This window comes from Mirounga angustirostris, unplaced genomic scaffold, assembly GCF_029215605.1.
Source record: "Mirounga angustirostris isolate CCGP_5_RB_7025 unplaced genomic scaffold, mMirAng1.0.hap1 SCAF_3, whole genome shotgun sequence".
Lineage (NCBI taxonomy): Eukaryota > Metazoa > Chordata > Mammalia > Carnivora > Phocidae > Mirounga > Mirounga angustirostris.
In genome coordinates this window covers 160,832,179-160,849,342 of record NW_026991711.1, presented here as the reverse complement: position 1 = coordinate 160,849,342, position 17,164 = coordinate 160,832,179, and the positions used below count along the sequence as shown (strand labels likewise).

At 42.5% G+C, this 17,164-nt stretch overlaps 1 protein-coding gene across 9 annotated transcripts in view; it reads right to left on the bottom strand.

The window, feature by feature from the left end:
* Nucleotides 1–17,164, bottom strand: part of SPATS2L (spermatogenesis associated serine rich 2 like) — a 165,589-nt gene that overhangs the window by 13,559 nt on the left and 134,866 nt on the right. For all 9 annotated transcript variants that reach the window (XM_064586883.1, XM_064586882.1, XM_064586880.1 and 6 more), the window contains one exon: nt 2,407–2,465. In XM_064586883.1, coding sequence (XP_064442953.1) covers nt 2,407–2,465 — 59 coding nt within the window. The remainder of the gene's footprint in view (nt 1–2,406; nt 2,466–17,164) is intronic.

The window sequence follows — 17,164 nt, the reverse complement described above, 5'->3', positions numbered from 1 at the left end:
GTGGAGGGAAATTCAATGGCTCTTTCTACCTGTGGAGACACACGCCTGTGTCACCTGAGAGATGCTGCATAGCCCCTTTGGCCTCCATTTTCTGGCGGTCCTCTGACAGAGGAGGCTGGACTGACCCCTTCGCAGGTGAGTGCTTTTCCCTTTTTGTACACATACTGTGTCAGGCACTGCCTAAGAGCCTGGCATATATTTCCTCCTTTTATCTTTACAATAACCATTTGAGATAGATACTATTCTTATTCCCCCTCTTCTGATAAGTAACCTTGGACTTTGAGAAGTTTAACAAAATGGGTCAAGGTCACACAGCTAGTAAATGGGTGGAACTTGGATTTGAATTCAGTCCTGCTAGCCCCCCCCCCCCCGTGCATGCAAAACGGCTTCCCTGGGGCTCTGGGCGGTTCTAAAACCAGGAGCCGTGGACCAATGACTGAGGTTAGGCAAGCCAATCTCGCCCTTTCAGCTAGGCTAAAGCTCCCTGTGTGCAGGTCCCCAAGTGTGCTGTTTGCTGTTTAGCCCAGTTTGAGACAGTTGGTAACACATAAGCAAGCACACAGTACGTGTTTATTGATTGAGTGGATTTTAAAAATGGGGATGCTCTCCAGAGAAGCTCCAAGTCCCACAGGTCTTGGCACCTAATATTATTGTCTCAAGAAGATAGAATGAGCATGTGAGATCTGAGGTCTATTGATAACCTTTTAGGAAGTGATGTGCTGGTAACTTTACATTTTGGTACCAGAGACACTCTTGTGTCTGTGTTGGCTGTTAACATTTTTATCAGCAGGACATGAAACTGACAACAAAGCATAAGCTACACCTGAGAAACAGGGAAAAGCCCAGATCATGTGGTAAGCAACTTTTCTGAAGGAATCAACAAACTTCGTAAGAATACAATAATTTCACAGACAGAGGGATTGTGTAACTACCTAAATATTCCACAGCCGAACCCTGAATCACGTTTCATTTTATTTAATAAAACTTGCTGAATTTGAGGTTCTCACACATTGCTTAAAGTCATTTAAAAAATTTGTGTAACAAAAATACCGATCGCTATTTTTCATAAAGTGACTACTGAATTACGGCCAAGGGCCAGGAAAGAAAAATAGAAAAAGAATGAAGAATCTGGTCGATCCTTCGTTCTGGTAAAAAGAAAGGCACAGTGGTCAAAGGGGAAGGAATTAGCTGGTTGGGGTGCAGAATGCCATTCATCCAATTAACGAGATAAAATCTGGGTGAGGATGGAGAATTTAAAATGCGCAGGAGATAAGAATTGTAAGACTAGATCCCAGCTGAAAAATATGGTCTTAGGGAAGGTTCCGTCAACGACAGCGACAGCAGACTGCATTTGATCCTAAGAGAGGGCTCAGCAGCCCCGCTGTGGCCTGGTGTTGCAGCTGACGGGGCAATCTGGTCTCACGTACAATGTTCCACCCATGAACCCCAGCCTATTCGAGAGAGTTTAAATCTGTCCTACTATCTGTTGAATAGCTTTACGACCGTTGGACAAATTTAGAACCAAAAATAAGTTTAAAGATAATACAGTAAATCCAACCCAGGGTATACTAGTATTTTAAGATTGTCTGAGGGTGTTTATTATTTAAACAGGGTATTTGGGACATTAAACAGTCTCATTTGTGATTTCAACTTAAAACATGTAATTGATTTTCTTTTGAGGTGTTAAGTTGGCAGCTGTCAGCAGATTTGACTGAATTTGTAAACAGAATCGGGAGTGTTTTAAGAAAACTTCACTTAGTACATCTCTAAGTTTGAATTATTAATCTTATAAGAGCTGCTTAAAAGCTTGGAACATGTTGCTCTTAGGCTGGTGAGTTTGCCTTGTCAGGCATCTGAAGCGCTCGGAAAAAAAAATCAGACGCGTTAAATTTATAGATGTGACTCAAAATGTTAAAGGGATTTTAAGTAAAGTTTCAAATGGACTGTTTTTTTTAAGGGAATGTAATTTGTTAAACTTGAGCTAGTTGAACCTAAGAAAGAACAAGTGAAAAGGATCGTATGAGTAACATAGCAAGATACGTAAGTTGTGAAAGCATACAACTGATGTTTTATAAATTTAATTCTAAACTCAATGTCATTTTAAACCCCGTTAACTATAAGTAACCCTTTATATGCCCCCAATTTTCAATAACTCAGCTGACACCTATTCTTTGCTGAGTACCCGCTCTGCTGTGCGCTCAGTGGGGCCTGCTACTTCTATCCTCTGGCCACGTGAGGCTCCCAAGGTTTCCAGGCGCTAAGTGACTTGCCTGAGGTCACAGAGCTCATGAGCCAGGATTTCGGTGTGAATTTTAGGACCTCGCTCAGAGTCCATATCACTGCCAGTCGACCTATGGGTTGCTTCTGACCAGGAGGCTCCTAACCGAACAACCATGTGTTACTTACTGGCTTCTTCTTTAACTTTATCCATTTCTGCCATTAATGAAACTTCTTTGTCAATGATGCTGGGAAGGGAAACACAAAAACAAAAGCAAAGAATGCTTAATCAAAGAGAAACTTTTAATAAGCACTGGAAGCAAAAGAAAAATTATTGTCATTAAACAAAATACAAAATTGCCATAAATATTTCTATGTTACAATGCCAGCAGCACCCTCTGCCTTTCCAAAAATGAGGCTACACGGAAGGGATGCTCCCAAGTATTGCACAGTGACATCTGCTGATTAAATCACTGTCAGCAAATCTAAAAAAAAAAAGCCTTTCAGAATTGTGCTGCTTTGAATTTAAGTTTGGGAGTATTTTTGCCCTGTGGATTCCAAAGTTCCACCACTATATGAAGAGTATTTGAAAAGCCGGCACTCAGGTGATCAAGGGCTGTGGGTCACAAATGCCTCTGTGCCTCGCTCCCCCAGACACTGGCTGGGGGGCAGGGAGGTGGGCCCATCTCTGGTGCAGATGGCCCGGGGACCTACTTTGGGAAATAGGGCCTGGGTCAATCCATCCATGTGTTCTATAATATGAGTCTATGCCTTCTCGTTCCCCCAAAGAAGCATTCCAACTTCAAATTAACTTTTTTTCCCCCACTATATTACTTTTTTGGTTAGTTCTTTGAAAAAGTGTAACCTTCATAAAGTAAATAATGATCTGCCCAAAAGTTCACTTCTCTCCCATCCTGACTCCTAGTTCCCCTCACAACGAACACAGCATCAGAATTCCTTTATCCGGGTGACTCTCGAACAATACCTTGAACTGTGCATGTCCTCTTACACGCATTTTTTTGGGTAAACACAATACAGTACCATAAATGTATTGTCTTTATGATTTTCTTAATAACATTTTCGCTTCTCTAGCTTCCTTTATTGTAAGAACACACTATATAATACATACAACAAACAAAACGTGTGTTAATCGACCCTTTATGGTATCAGTAAGGCTTCTGGTCAGTAGGAGGCTATAAGTTAAGTTTTGGGGGAGTCAAAAGTTATATGCAGACTTTAGGCTGCACGGGGGGTGGGCACCCCAATCCCCTCCCCTCCACTGCTCAAGGGTCAGCTGTATATCCTTGAACAGATTTTTAGGTATATATAAACATAGATGTGAGGTGTTCTTAAATTTTTATTTCAACCATAACTATTTCAATATATATCTCAAAAAGATAAGGACTTTTGGGATTATAACCACAGTATTACTAGAATACCTAAAAACATTAACAATAATTTAATGTTATCTGGTATCTATTCAGTGTTCAAATTTCCCTAATTGTCCCATACATATTTTTTAAAGTTTTTTATTAACATATAATGTATTATTTGTTTCAGAGGTACAGGTCTGTGATTCACCAGTCTTACACAATTCACAGCGCTCACCATAGCACATACCCTCCCCCAATGTCCATCGCCCAGCCACCCCATCCCTCCCACCCCCCTCCACTCCAGCAACCCTCAGTTTGTTTCCTGAGATAAAGAGTCTCTTATGGTTTGTCTCCCCCTCCGGTTTTGACTTGTTTCATTTTTTCCCCTCCCTTCCCCTATGATCCTCTGTCTTGTTTCCCATACATACTTTTTAACAATTTGTTTGAACCAGGATCTAAATAAGTACCATCCACTGCAATTGGTTGATTGTCTATGAAATCTCTTTTCATCTCTTACCCGCCTTTGCAAATCATTTACTGAAGAAACCAGGTTGTTTGTCCTATTAAGTTGTCCAAGGTCTGAGTTTTGCTGACTGCATCTTCATGGTATTACTTAACTCATTTTTTAATTTTCCTATGAATTTGTTATGAGATCTAAAAATCTGATTAGATTCAGATTTGTTTTTATTTCAGGAAGGATACCTTATGTTATCTACTTCCATCAATAGACATATAATGACACAACACAGTTATAAATATTCCTCTTAGAAAAAAAATCAAACCTGAATGCATTCAAATTCCAACATCTCATAACAAATTTATAGGAAATACAAAGGACACCTCTATTTTTTATGATTATTAGCAGTCATTGATGATGGTTGCCTAGTTAAATAGGGTTTTAAGAAGAATGGGGATATTCAAATTCTATTACTCCTTCTTCATTTATTTACTTTGAAGTCTTCCACAAAGAGAAACTTACCCTTATCAACTATTTGGGTTAATATGTAGAGTACAATTTACATAGGTAAGCAGGATAAATGCTGGTAGATCCGTTTTCAAAACGATAGTTGGTTCCTTAGCATCCCTCCAAAGTAACCAATGAGATTTTTTTGCTTGTTTGTAGTTTATGAACTCATAATTAATGTGCTTCCATACACGGCAGCAAGCATCCATAGTTATTACCTCTCTGTTCCAACAGATGTACTTTCTTTTCCTCCATCAGGTGTACTTCTAAAAACTTAAAGTGTATTGAAAATTTCTTTCCTCTTAAGAGGAATATTTTGTAATATTCATCAGGGTAAGAATCTTTGGACTATGTCTATAGGAGCATCCAGATGATGGAACCTGAACACTTGGGAGAGTCAGGACTGTGCACTGAGACACTCAGCTCGTTCCAACCAGGAAATCCTAATGGAAAGAACTGACGTGTCCAGTGAATGGCAAACTCTCCAGAACTGGGCACTAAGCCTAATTCATCAAGTGCAGATATCAACTGTCCCCATGACGCATATGGCTTAAGGTCACTGGATATGATCACTTTGGTGTGACAGCACATCAGGAGACCTGTACCTTATTTATTGGCATTAAATAGGTATGATGTCAATGTGGTTTTTTTGTTTGTTTGTTTGATGTCAGTGTGTTTTAAATATAGGAAATACAAAAGAAGGAAGTCTTTATCCCATCTCTGTCGCAGTGTATTTGGCTCTCTTCCCTGGAGGTGTCCACTATCACCAGCTTCTTGCATTTCTTTCCAGAAACCATCTATTCATAAACCAGCATATGTTTCTTAATCATATGAAATGCTGAGTTAAGTCATGCTTGTGCCTCTGTGATTAGGAGGTATATTTAGCTTCTCTGTCAAGTTCACACATGTAGCCAATAGGGGCCAAGCAATTTTTTGTTTTTGTGTTTAACAACCCTCCCAGAGAGGGCAGTTCTATGTTAGTTTAGGAAAATGAGGCTAATTGATGAGCTGTTAGAGATAAGGTGAGAACCTAGAAATCTGGAGTCAGAAGCCCCAATTACAACAATACGTTTCAGCTACTCTGTGTGAGGACATGTTTTGAATTTTTATCCCTTATAGAAAGAGAGGCAGAAGAGAGAGGGAGGAGTCAGCATGAAGGCTGGGAACTGTGCAGGGTGAGACAAAGGCGAGAGGACCTGCCGAACTCACTGGGGAAAAAGCGAAAAACCAGACAGGGGAGAAAATGATGATGGCAAGAAGAAACTCCCCCCCCGCCCCCAAACAACTGGTAGGCTTCTAATTAGAGTCTCTGGGATCTGAAAGCATGTAAGGTACGTAGCTAAAGGAAATTCATGCACAGGATACAAGAGTGGGTGTGGTCAGCCTTCCTGAGTGGCAGCCTCCCATAGTCCTCCTACCCACCCAGTTCCCAAATAAGTCCCAGAGCCTGGAGGCTGGGAGCCCTGCACCCTGTGTGTGTGTTGGGAGGGGAGAATGGTGGAGGAAGGGGCCTTTGCTAATTTCTTTACCAGCTGCAAGATCGGGATAAATTCTTGTGATTAAATTTGTTCACATAATCATGTGCCCAGAGAGTTTATAAGATGGACATTTGGGGTATAATACATATCCCCAGGTCCAACACATCCTCAACAAAGCTGGATATTCATACAGTGGTTAGTTTTGGGCCTTCCGGGCGAGCAACAGGAGGGATGAAGGTTTTCACAATAAATTGTTAATCTGCCCACTTGAGGATGTGAAGGAGCCTGTGAAGTCGGCATCAAACCATGCTTCCATTCCTCTGGGTATTTCAAGTAAAGATTGTACTCAAGAGTCTTAGTAATGCAAGCACGGCTATGTACGACTACTTTCAGAACTCGAGTACATAAAGGCAAGCCAGGGATCTCTGCTGAGTCCGGACCCTGCGCAGAACCGATGAACTGAATGCAAACCAGGGTTCAGTGCCAGCCTGAAGCAGCTCCCTCCGAGCCTCCCTCCGGAATCTCAAGAAGGTACACCTGAGGGTTTCTTTGGGCTTCACTTTCAAAGCGGCAGGACTGTGGAAGGGAAGATTACTGTGGGAAGTAGATACAGAGGATGAAGAGGAGGCAGTAGTAAAGGTCAGACAGCGAGGAGCCAGACCAAAGGAGGGGTCAAAGAGGAAAGACTGCATCTAAAACCTTCCAAGGCCTGGTCTCATATCCAGCTCCACGAGCACGTTTGTCAGCTCCATGCGCGTTAAGTCCTACTGGATCTTCTTAGAGGTCCTGGGGCAGATACATACACTGAGTGCACCTCATGAAAAACTCTGCAGGCTGGCAAGGACAGAAGGTGCTGGGCAAAACCCTGGGATGGAGGAGTTAGCAGATACGGGGGGCAGGAAGTCTTGAGAGGAATGACATCAGAGAATTGAAAAGGCAAGGAGAAATCACAGGCAGTGTCGCAGACCACATTCCTACTGAGGAGCTTAAAGGTCACGTGTTTGCTTTTTAGGGACACCTGTGCAGACAGACGTCAGTCCTGAGTTGCTTCAAAATGAGAGCTGATCATAACTAACACATCCTGAGTGCTTACTGTGTGCTAGGCACATTAGGTAGAGCACCGGCACCTTATTGCAATGACCTTGTTTAAGCTTCATGAAACTCCAGAAGGTATGAGCTCTACTCTCTCTTCACCACAGGGCCTTAGCACATGCCCTTCTCTCTGCTGGAAGACAACCCTCCTCCCCAGCCCTGCCTTTCTTCATTTCATTAACTGTGAGTCTTCCTTCAGGTCTCCACTAAATCATCACTTTTTCAGGGAAACCCTGAGTTTTAAAAAACTTCTGTTCAACTTAATGGTCTGAGACTATTGCAGGTTGCTCAACAAGAAACTGCTCAATAGTAACGATAGCCAAATTATGGAAAGACCCCAAATGTCCATTGAGGGATGAATGGATAAAGAGATATGGTGTGTGTGTGTGTATATATATATATATATATATATATATATATATATATATATATATAGAATATTATTCAGCCATCAAAAAGAATGAAATCTTACCATTTGCAACAACATGGATGGAGCTACAGAGTATAATGCTAACCGAAATAAGTTAGGCAGAGAAAGACAAGTACCATATGATTTCACTCATATGTGGAATTTAAGAAACAAAACAGATGACCATAGAGGAAGAGGAAAAAAAAAAAGAGAAGGGAAAACAAACCATAAGAGACTCTTAACTACAGAGAACAAACTGAGGGTTGCTGGAGGGGAGCTGGATGGGGGGATGGGCCAAGTGGGTGATGGGCACTTGTGAGGAGCACTCGGTGTTATATGTAAGTGATGAATCACTAAATTCCCCTGAAACCAATATTACACTATATGTCAACTAACTAGAATTTAAATAAAAACTTGAAACATAAAAAGAAGAAAAAGAAACTGCTCAATAGTGACGTGCAGGGGAGACAACGTATTCATTTTTCTGTGGGATAACAATAATGACACTTCTTAATTGGTATACTGTAGTGCTTGCATATAAATCGTGTTTAAGCAAAAATTTATATAGTTTCTGCCACTGATGGAATCTAATCATTTGAGATGTAAGCTTATGAATGAAAGTGCAATGATAATCACCAAACCACATAGGGTTTGGCTCAGAATCAAAACAGGTAGTTGATGATTCTGCATGCAAACTAGGGTGGCAATAAATTTTGAAATTTGTGTTTTCCCCCACTGATCATCAGCAATTCTTGGTTTTGAACATTTTTGCTTTGAAACAGTAATCCTCTGTACTTGACAGAAATACAGAACTCTTTAACTACTCTTTCACTGACCACTATAAGTTCCTCTTTTTTTTAAATTTAAGGTTATTTATTTACTTATTTGAGAGCGAGAGAAAGCATGCGCAGGAGCAGGGGGAGAGGGCCAGAGGGGGAGGGGCAAAGGGGGAGGGAGAGGGACAAGCCAGCTTCCTGCTGAACACGTGGGGCTCTATCTCAGGACCCCGAGATCCAGACCTGAGCCAAAATCAAGAGTCTGAGGCTCAACCAACTGAGCCACCCAGGTGACCCCCACTAGACATTCTTTAAATAGTTGGATAAAGTCCTCCGGAGGGCACCAGACTTAAGACACATGGAAAATGTTCTACATAAACCGAGCTCACATAAAACCTATGCTGACCTCACATGTTTCAGATATGCCCTCTATCCTTCCAAAAATACATCTTCTCATTTTATCTAAACTGTCTGGATAGTAAAATTTTATTCTGTTGCCATAAAAAAGCTTTTATTATTAAAGCAATAAGGTGTAAGGAGGAGATTACCATGGCAAAGCCTTTACGGTTTATTATATAGTTAATCACAGAGATAAAGTGTCATTTTATAAAAATGTTGCCACTGTCTTGATTCTTTTCTACAGAGGACTTATAATAACAATAATAAAAAGAATCAGAAAGGCACTTTAGCAAGAAGAGATTTATCATTTTCTGCTCTGTGAAAGATTCTTCTTTAAACCCGGAGACTAAGACACTGAGTGACAAAACTGCTTCCTTTTGAAGCTGGGGCGAGCCATGTCGAGTCTGTCCTTCATAAATAAAGATGCTGGGATAGGGAGCAGCCACGGGACTGTCAGTGGTTGATAAGCTGGCGAGCAGAACCTGCTGGTGGGTACTGAGGAATGAAAGCAGAATTTCAAAGGGAATTTCAAGAAATCAAACTGCCGGGACAGCTGGATTCGATGTTAAAGAGTTAACACTAGACCACATTTCATCTCGGTGAGTTTGCCTCAGGGAGGCTGCAGTGAGAGAAATTGCCCGGGACCATCTGATCCCAGACAATTTGGCTTCAGGACCCTCTTGTGGATGAAGTGCTTCAGTTCAGAGCCTTCTTAGCTCCTCAGCTGCCAAGCAGAACAAAGCAGGTGGAGCGGAGGGGCCGAGGCCGCAGCGGGATGGGCGCCGAGCATGCTCTGTCCCCCAGCCCCAGCCCGGCAGACAGAAAGAGAGCGTGGCAATGGCTGGGGAGACAGGATGCCAATGACCTCGAGGGTGAAGTTTCAGTCTTTGTGGCCTGTACCAAACAGCATAAAGAGTAATGTAAAAACATGGCCCCTGCTATAGGCTGCGCTCCTGCCTATGGCATCAGGGGGAAGGCCTGTGAACGCCCAGAGGAGTACCAGCTTCAGTGTCCAGGGGCCACCATGTGGGCCGAGGTGAGGAGCCAGGGCTGACGGAGGAGGCAGCTTGTTGCGAGGAATCGCAACTGCCCACCAGGTGGATGGCAGCGAAACTCCCTTTATTGGACGTTTAAGGGGTACTATGCTGTTACCATGGGTGCCATTTCCAGTCCAGCTCCCCAAGTGTTACCAGGAATTCCCGGGCCCAGGGTAAAACCCGTTTCTCAGCTACTGCTGTTGTCAACAGAGCTCCTGTCCTGGGCTGACAGGCACAGAGGCGGTGAGGCCGCGGTGGTTTTCTATTCCTAGGGCCAGGAGGACTGGCGGCTCTACCACCTGCAACAGGTGCCTGCAAATGGCACCCATGATCTCGCATGCTGCCAAGTCCCCGTTCCTCCTTTCTCTGCTCTGCTTCCTGAAGGGTTGCAGAATACGCCCCCTCCCCCCAAATACAGCAGTATGGTGTACTGACTATTGTGAACTCCAGGCACTTGAAAAACAGCCAATGCAGGGAGAGGCGGTATCTAAACTTCCCTCATCTGACTAAAGACAGAGCCTCCAAGGAACTCAATTGTCATAAATCCCCTCCTGGCGATTTTTGCCAAGCAGGTTAAGACTGTTGACTCCTGTCACAGGAGCCCAGAAGGTGACACCACACCCAGACGCACTTTGTCACAAATGATCATACCTCCTGTCTGTTCTTCTAAGGGCCCACTCATCTTTCCTAGAATCATTTACTCTCCCCTGAGAGGCCTATATCCCCCCACCCCTGTCCCTGTCAAAAGGGTATGTAGTTCTGAATTTTGAGCCACCTCAGGAGCTTCCTCCCTTTTCCCTGGGTATCTCCCATGTAGACATGAGGTACACACGTTAATAAACTTCTGTTCGTTTTCCTCTTATTAATCTGTCTTATTACAGGGGTCTCAGCCAAAGCTCCGGAGGATAGAGGGAAAGTTCTTTTTCCCTCCATCCCCATCTTGTCCCTCTCCTGTACGCTGTATGCTGGTCACTGGTATCATGTGATTTGTGTGACTCCTTTTCCTTCCCATGTGATCACATCCTCTAAAGTCTACCCCAGACGTGTCTCTCCTGCCCTTCTCTACAGCCCCTGTGGCCGGTTTCACTCCATGCTCATTATTAAGTAGTTGGCTATTTTCATTCTTTAGTTTGTTGCGATTCCTCGGTCTGTCGCCTTCTACTCTGTACCTTTTTCCATTTGATTTTACAACCACCTGCCTTCTTTTTTATAATTGGAACTCTTCTTTCCAAATGCAGCAGTGGTGACAAATTGATCTTTCTAAACATCTCCTGAATTCCATACTGTTATCTGGTAAACACGGCAAAACCCAACATACGTGTCCACGGCACGTAGACTGGGGTTGGGACACAGCTCTTTGAAGAGGTGCCTAGTAATCGGGACTATCGGGGAAAGGAAGTGGCGGTGCCTCTAAGCATGAATCACACTCAAAACATAAAGCAATTAAAAGCCCTCTGGCTGTCCACGAATGCAATAAGTGCACTCAATTTGCCAATCAGGCTGAAGCCCGTTTTATTTCTCTTTCTTTTATCCGAGGTAATATTATCTGTTAATGTTAATATGACTTAGTTGCGTATTTTATATTGGAATCCTACAGTGATTTAAATCACGGTCAATGAATATTTCATCACACTGTCTGAGGTGCACTTCTGGAATGAGACACGTGCAGATTTAGCATAAGGACTGACTCCCGATACTTATAAAATCCAGGAGTTCCTCAAAAAGCAAATAGTTAATTGAAAAAAAAAAATCCACAAGGATTCTTTCTCTTCTTGGAGTCTTAAAAATGGTATCAGAGTTGCAAAATCCTATAAATTCTACCAGTCCCACAATACCACAAGCTCAGCTGAAAAATCTACCCTCCTTGTATACCTCCGTTTAGAATTTTACATAGGATTTCACTTAGTAATATAATTTCTTGTCTTTACTAATTACTTCTTCTTCTCTCAACTGATTGATTGCCCCGAGTTTGTACCAGGCCAAGCCTTTTGTTCACATACAGAGTCTGCCCCAAATTCTCCAAGAACTGGAAGTCCACTGAATCCAAAGAAAAATACTGAAACAAGTAATCTTCAAGCAATGTCTAGAGGTTTGTCTACAAGTCTGCCTGACTTGGACTCAGAACCTTGGGTAGAAGTTAAAAAGAGACATCGTTCATCTCCAGTGAAATTGAAGGAATCATCATCTCTACCTGAAGAGGCATCAGATCAGCTGTATCCTTCAGATGAACAAGAGCAAGAAGAACTTGATTTTTTATTTGATGAAGAGACAGAACAAATAGAAGGACGAAAAAACAAAATTACTGATTGGTCTGATAATGATTCAGATTATGAAATTGATGACCAGGATTTAAACAAGATTTTGATTGTAACTCAAGACACCACCTTACATGAGAAAACATCCTGGAGGAGATCGAACAGGCAACCACATGTCTCGGGCAAAAATTACATCTGAACTTGCTAAAGTCATTAATGATGGCTTATACTACTATGAACAGGATCTATGGATGGAGGAAGATGAAAACAAACACACAGCCATAAAGGTAATATTTTCTGGGTAATATTTCTGCCGATACTAGTTTTTTTATTATGTTGCTCCCTGTATTTTCCTAAACTTGAGGCTTTATTTTATTAAATTTTGAATATAAATAAATTTAATTTTGAAAAATAATAAAAAAAAAGTTTTGTTTTGTTTCTTTCCATGGAGATCACTATCCAGAGAAAGTAACTTACCTGTATTTCAGTTTCTATAGCTTAAACATTATATCATTTACTCCCACCCCCTTAAAAAAAAAACCTCAAACTAAGACTACCACTATGGAAAAGAAGGCAGACTTGTATCTGTGGATGTTTAACTGTCTTACAGCACAAGGGGGCCATTTAAGGCACTGAGTTAACATTCTTCACAGTTTTATTTCATTTTACATGCTCATTAAAAAAGCTGGAAAATATAGAAAGCAGTATAAAATAAAACCAATTTCAAAATGAAACAAGGCAAAGTATCTCTTCGTTTCATACCCCAAATAGAGTCAAGCACTCAGAACACCAGGGCATTTCTCTCTACTTTGAGTGGGGAGGGGAGGCATCCATGCAGAAGCCATCACGGTTGTTGAACACAAGGAAGAGCAACAGAAGCTGGAAGAGACTGATGTGGCACCAGGAGTCCCAGCAATGCTGGCCCACGTCTTGCTGAGCTCCTGGCCTCGGGGAGGCTGCTCCTGGCCTCCTGATGGCGCTTGTGTGAGAAGGGGCGGGTGGGCGCCTGAGTTTCCTGGTTTGGGCCCTGAGGCTCTTCCCCACCCAGCATCTCCAGGCTCGCTGCCACTGCTCCTCCTCAGCACCTGCCTTAGTCCGCCTGTACCTTTTCCCATTCAATTCTACAACCACCTGCTTCCCAAGTTGGGGGGGGGGGGGGGACGCAAATGAAATCTTAAACTTTATGTACTTACTCTTTACTTTAGAAAGCAGACTTTCCTAATTTCTGGGATACAGATTAATAGTGGTATACATATATGACTTATACATAAGTTTTTGGTTTGAGAGGGATGTGTTCACAATCCATTTATTCATGGCATGAGACCCAGGGAGCGTACTCCTCCCAGAGCACACTGTGGTCTCTCTGCTTCAGGTTCCTCGTGTTGTTCCTTCTGCAGGGAACCCTCTCTCTCTTCTCGGCCTGGCAATTCCTAGCCTCACTTCGAGTGGCAGTCCAATGTCACCTCTGCGATGGACCCTTCTCCGGCCAGCCATCAACCCTCCCCGACGCGCATTCCTGGGCTCCCCCCTCACCCACAGAATTAGAGCCTCTGGGAATGGTGTCCAGGTGCTCCCTGTGCCTTCCAAAGTCTGAGAAGCACCGGCTCATGACACGTTTGTCTCCCTATTGGAGGGTTGAATGAAGAATGGGGAAGAGAAGGCAGAGAGAGGGCATGGAAAGATGTGAGAGGGGAAGGGGAGTTGATCCGGTGGCCACGGTGGCCATTCAGAATCAGGGTCCTTTTGCCTTACTTCACCCTCCATCAAGCAACGAACAGTAAAACCATCCTTATCGCATAGCTGGGATCCACTGCATGCTAAACAGAAAGGTGGAAAAAGAGAACTTCTTCCCATTGTCTTGGTACAGAGAGAACGAAATTGACTAAATACTTATCTGGAAGGAAAGAGAACCAACGTAGATGGGCCAGGCTAGAGATTCTCTAGAATGATCTGAGAAATGCATATCTTGTAACTAAACTCTTCATAAAACCCCTTGATGGTAATACCCCGTTTTGTAGCTGAGTAGGGGTTAAGAAACTCAACCATCTTCAGAGCTAGAATATGTGGAGCTGAGATTTAAATCCTATTCTAACTCTACACAGCATGCCTCCTAATTAAGTGATTAATAAACCTTGGAAGATGTGACTTTTGTTAGAATATGGCTTTCAGTCACTGGAAGAACATAAACTGACATAATAAGGAATTCTGTTATACTGACTGCAGGCACAGCCTGTTATATGATTTCTTGCTGTCCTAGCTGACAAATTGCCCAAAATGACTCCTTAGTCTCCCCCTAAGAGACTACAGAGTCTCCCTCTGTATCAGTGTCATAAACAGAAATAAATCCTAAGATCCATTCTGAAGTTGTGATCTAGGATATCCCAGTTTGGAAACTATAACGTATTTTATATTTACACTAATATATAGGAACAAATTTGTCTTATTTTCCCGCTGAAAATGGATTATACTATAAATTAAAACACACACACACACACAACACATACTCTCCACCTGGAATTTGCTTCATTCCTTTTTATATCTCTATTCTATCATGAAAACTAACCCTATTCAGGAGCATGTTTTCCAAGCTGATGGGATTGGTAGCGTTCCTTTGCTGAAAAGATTCAGAGATCTTTTCAGATTTCAAGCTGAAATCACAATCAACTTCTTGTCCTCCAGCTCTTATTGTGGGTCTCTGATTCCACAAAGAAGGCTGCAGTAAAAGGAAAGCTGACCTCCAGTGCCAAGTGTGTGGCGGACATAACATATGGAGGTAATCACACACGGAGCTCAGAAAGGCTATTAATACAAGGTGCTTTTTATGCTGGTTTCCTGGGGACTATACCCAACTGAAAAGGCCAGTTCTGTACTTTTTGTATTTATCAACCCGCTCTTCCTTCATGTCGACTGATTCACTCAGCCCTTGCAGCGGCCCTGGGGAAACATCTAATGCACAGAAAAACCTCGGGGAGGAGAGAAAATAGGAAAAGAGAAGCTTCCACCTCCAAAGAGTGAAATACACCTATTTAGAATGACACATATTCACAAACGAGGCAAGATTTGAAATACAGTGTACCACAGGGACTCGCCTTAGTCACAAAGTCACAGGAACCTTGAGTTTCTCCGTGGTTTATGGTATTTACCCTTTTCACAATTCAGAATGGATCTGGAGCTTATTTCTATTTATTGGACTGGGGCAGAGTAAGGAAAAGGAGTCATTTTGCTCAATTTGTCAGCGAGGACAGTGACAGAAACCATACATAGGGCTCTCCTGAGGCATAAATATATTTATTAGCCTCTTCCATCATTGCCTCTTGATATCCTCTGCAGGTGTATGTTCATCTCCATACTGTGAGTTCTTTTAATACGCTGGCATAATCTCGAATGTTGGGTGTGGGGAGAAGGTACAGGTTTGTTTAATTTCCGTCGTATAGTTCTTTGTACAAGTCACAAGAAGGTGGGCACTTAGAAAAACTATCTGATGAGAAGGAAAGAGATCAGTCGGAAAGTCTTTGCTGGTGCAGCTTTTGATCAATGGGAAGATTACATTTATTTCCAAAGCAGAAGGACACGGAAACCTTTTATTAAATTTTGTTTAAAAACCGTAGAAAAGGACAATGGAAGCTTCTGATTTTGTCTTCATTACACATTTAATCTAAGGAGCTGGCAAAATCTAGCAACCATTGAACACGTTGCTGCTATTTAACAGGGAACCAGAGTCTGTGCGGCATTACGTAACGACGCCAAGTGGCTGCAAAGGTTCCCCATGTCAGCTCTCCCGCAGGTAATCCCATTACGAGCATCCCCTGGCAAACGGCCTAGAGAAGAGCATCATTCTGTTAATGGACAACACACTCTTCCAGAACTCTTGACGTTCACGGGTGCACGAGGGATGAGTACCAATTCAGCCACCGTTTTAAAATGGAGTCTATGCTCATTATCTGGGCTTATGTCAATGTCTTCCATGTGACTGAACTCAAAAACCAACTTTGCTTGTTGTCACGGCATCTACTCTGATTCTAGAAACCGCTTCAACTAGGACGTATTTCAACTCGCCCATCAAGGTATACATAGCGCCACAGTTTCCGTGATTCAGCTAATTAGATGGTCACCAAATATTTGCTCCACCACGACTGCACCCTAAGGGGCAGAGAGACCTGTTTTCCTTCAGCTTAAGTAGCTCAAGGGCCGGCGCGGCTGCAGATGTCACCGGCGTGACAGTGGCTGGACACAGGCCATGTGAGCCCAGGAGCACCAAGGAATATTGCCACCTGGCCGAAGCCAAAGAGAAATAATAATCCTCTAAACAGACATTTAATGAAACAGCTCCCTACTGTATCTTTACATACCTCAACCTAATCCTAGTCCCCACTGTGACATTTGGTTTTAGGGCAAAATGAGAAAAAGACTCAGGGAGAGACGGAATGGCTAATGAGAGTGTCCGCCTGCTATTAGCAACAATCTCTGGTTCTTCATTTTTCCATTTTCTCCTCAGGACTGAGTTGAATTCTGTAATGCAAAATAGACAAAAACGCCAAGCCCTCAATTTGCTACACTTCAATATAATTGTTTTTCTGGTCTTGAGGAGACAAAAGTGTAATGTAATGTAGCTAGAAAGTTTACGTTTAAAATTTCCTGCAACTGGACCATTTCCTTACACCACACACAAAAATAGACTCCAAATGGTTGAAAGACCTAAATGTGAGCCAGGAGTCCATCAAAATCCTAAAGGAGAACACAGGCAGCAACCTCTTCGACCTCAGCTGCAGCAACTTCTTCCTAGAAACATCGCCAAAGGCAAGGGAAGCAAGAGCAAAAATGAACTATTGGGACTTCATCAAGATAAAAAGCTTTTGCACAGCAAAAGAAACAGTCAACAAAACCAAAAGACAACCGACAGAATGGGAGAAGATATTTGCAAATGACATATCAGATAAAGGGCCAGTATCCAAAATCTATAAAGAACTTATCAAACTCATCACCCAAAGAACAAAGAATCCAATCAAGAAATGGGCAGAAGACATGAACAGACATTTTTCCAAAGAAGACATCCAAATGGCCAACAGACACATGAAAAAGTGCTCAACATCACTTGGCATCAGGGAAATCCAAATCAAAACCTCAATGAGATACCACCTCACACCAGTCAGAATGGCTAAAATTA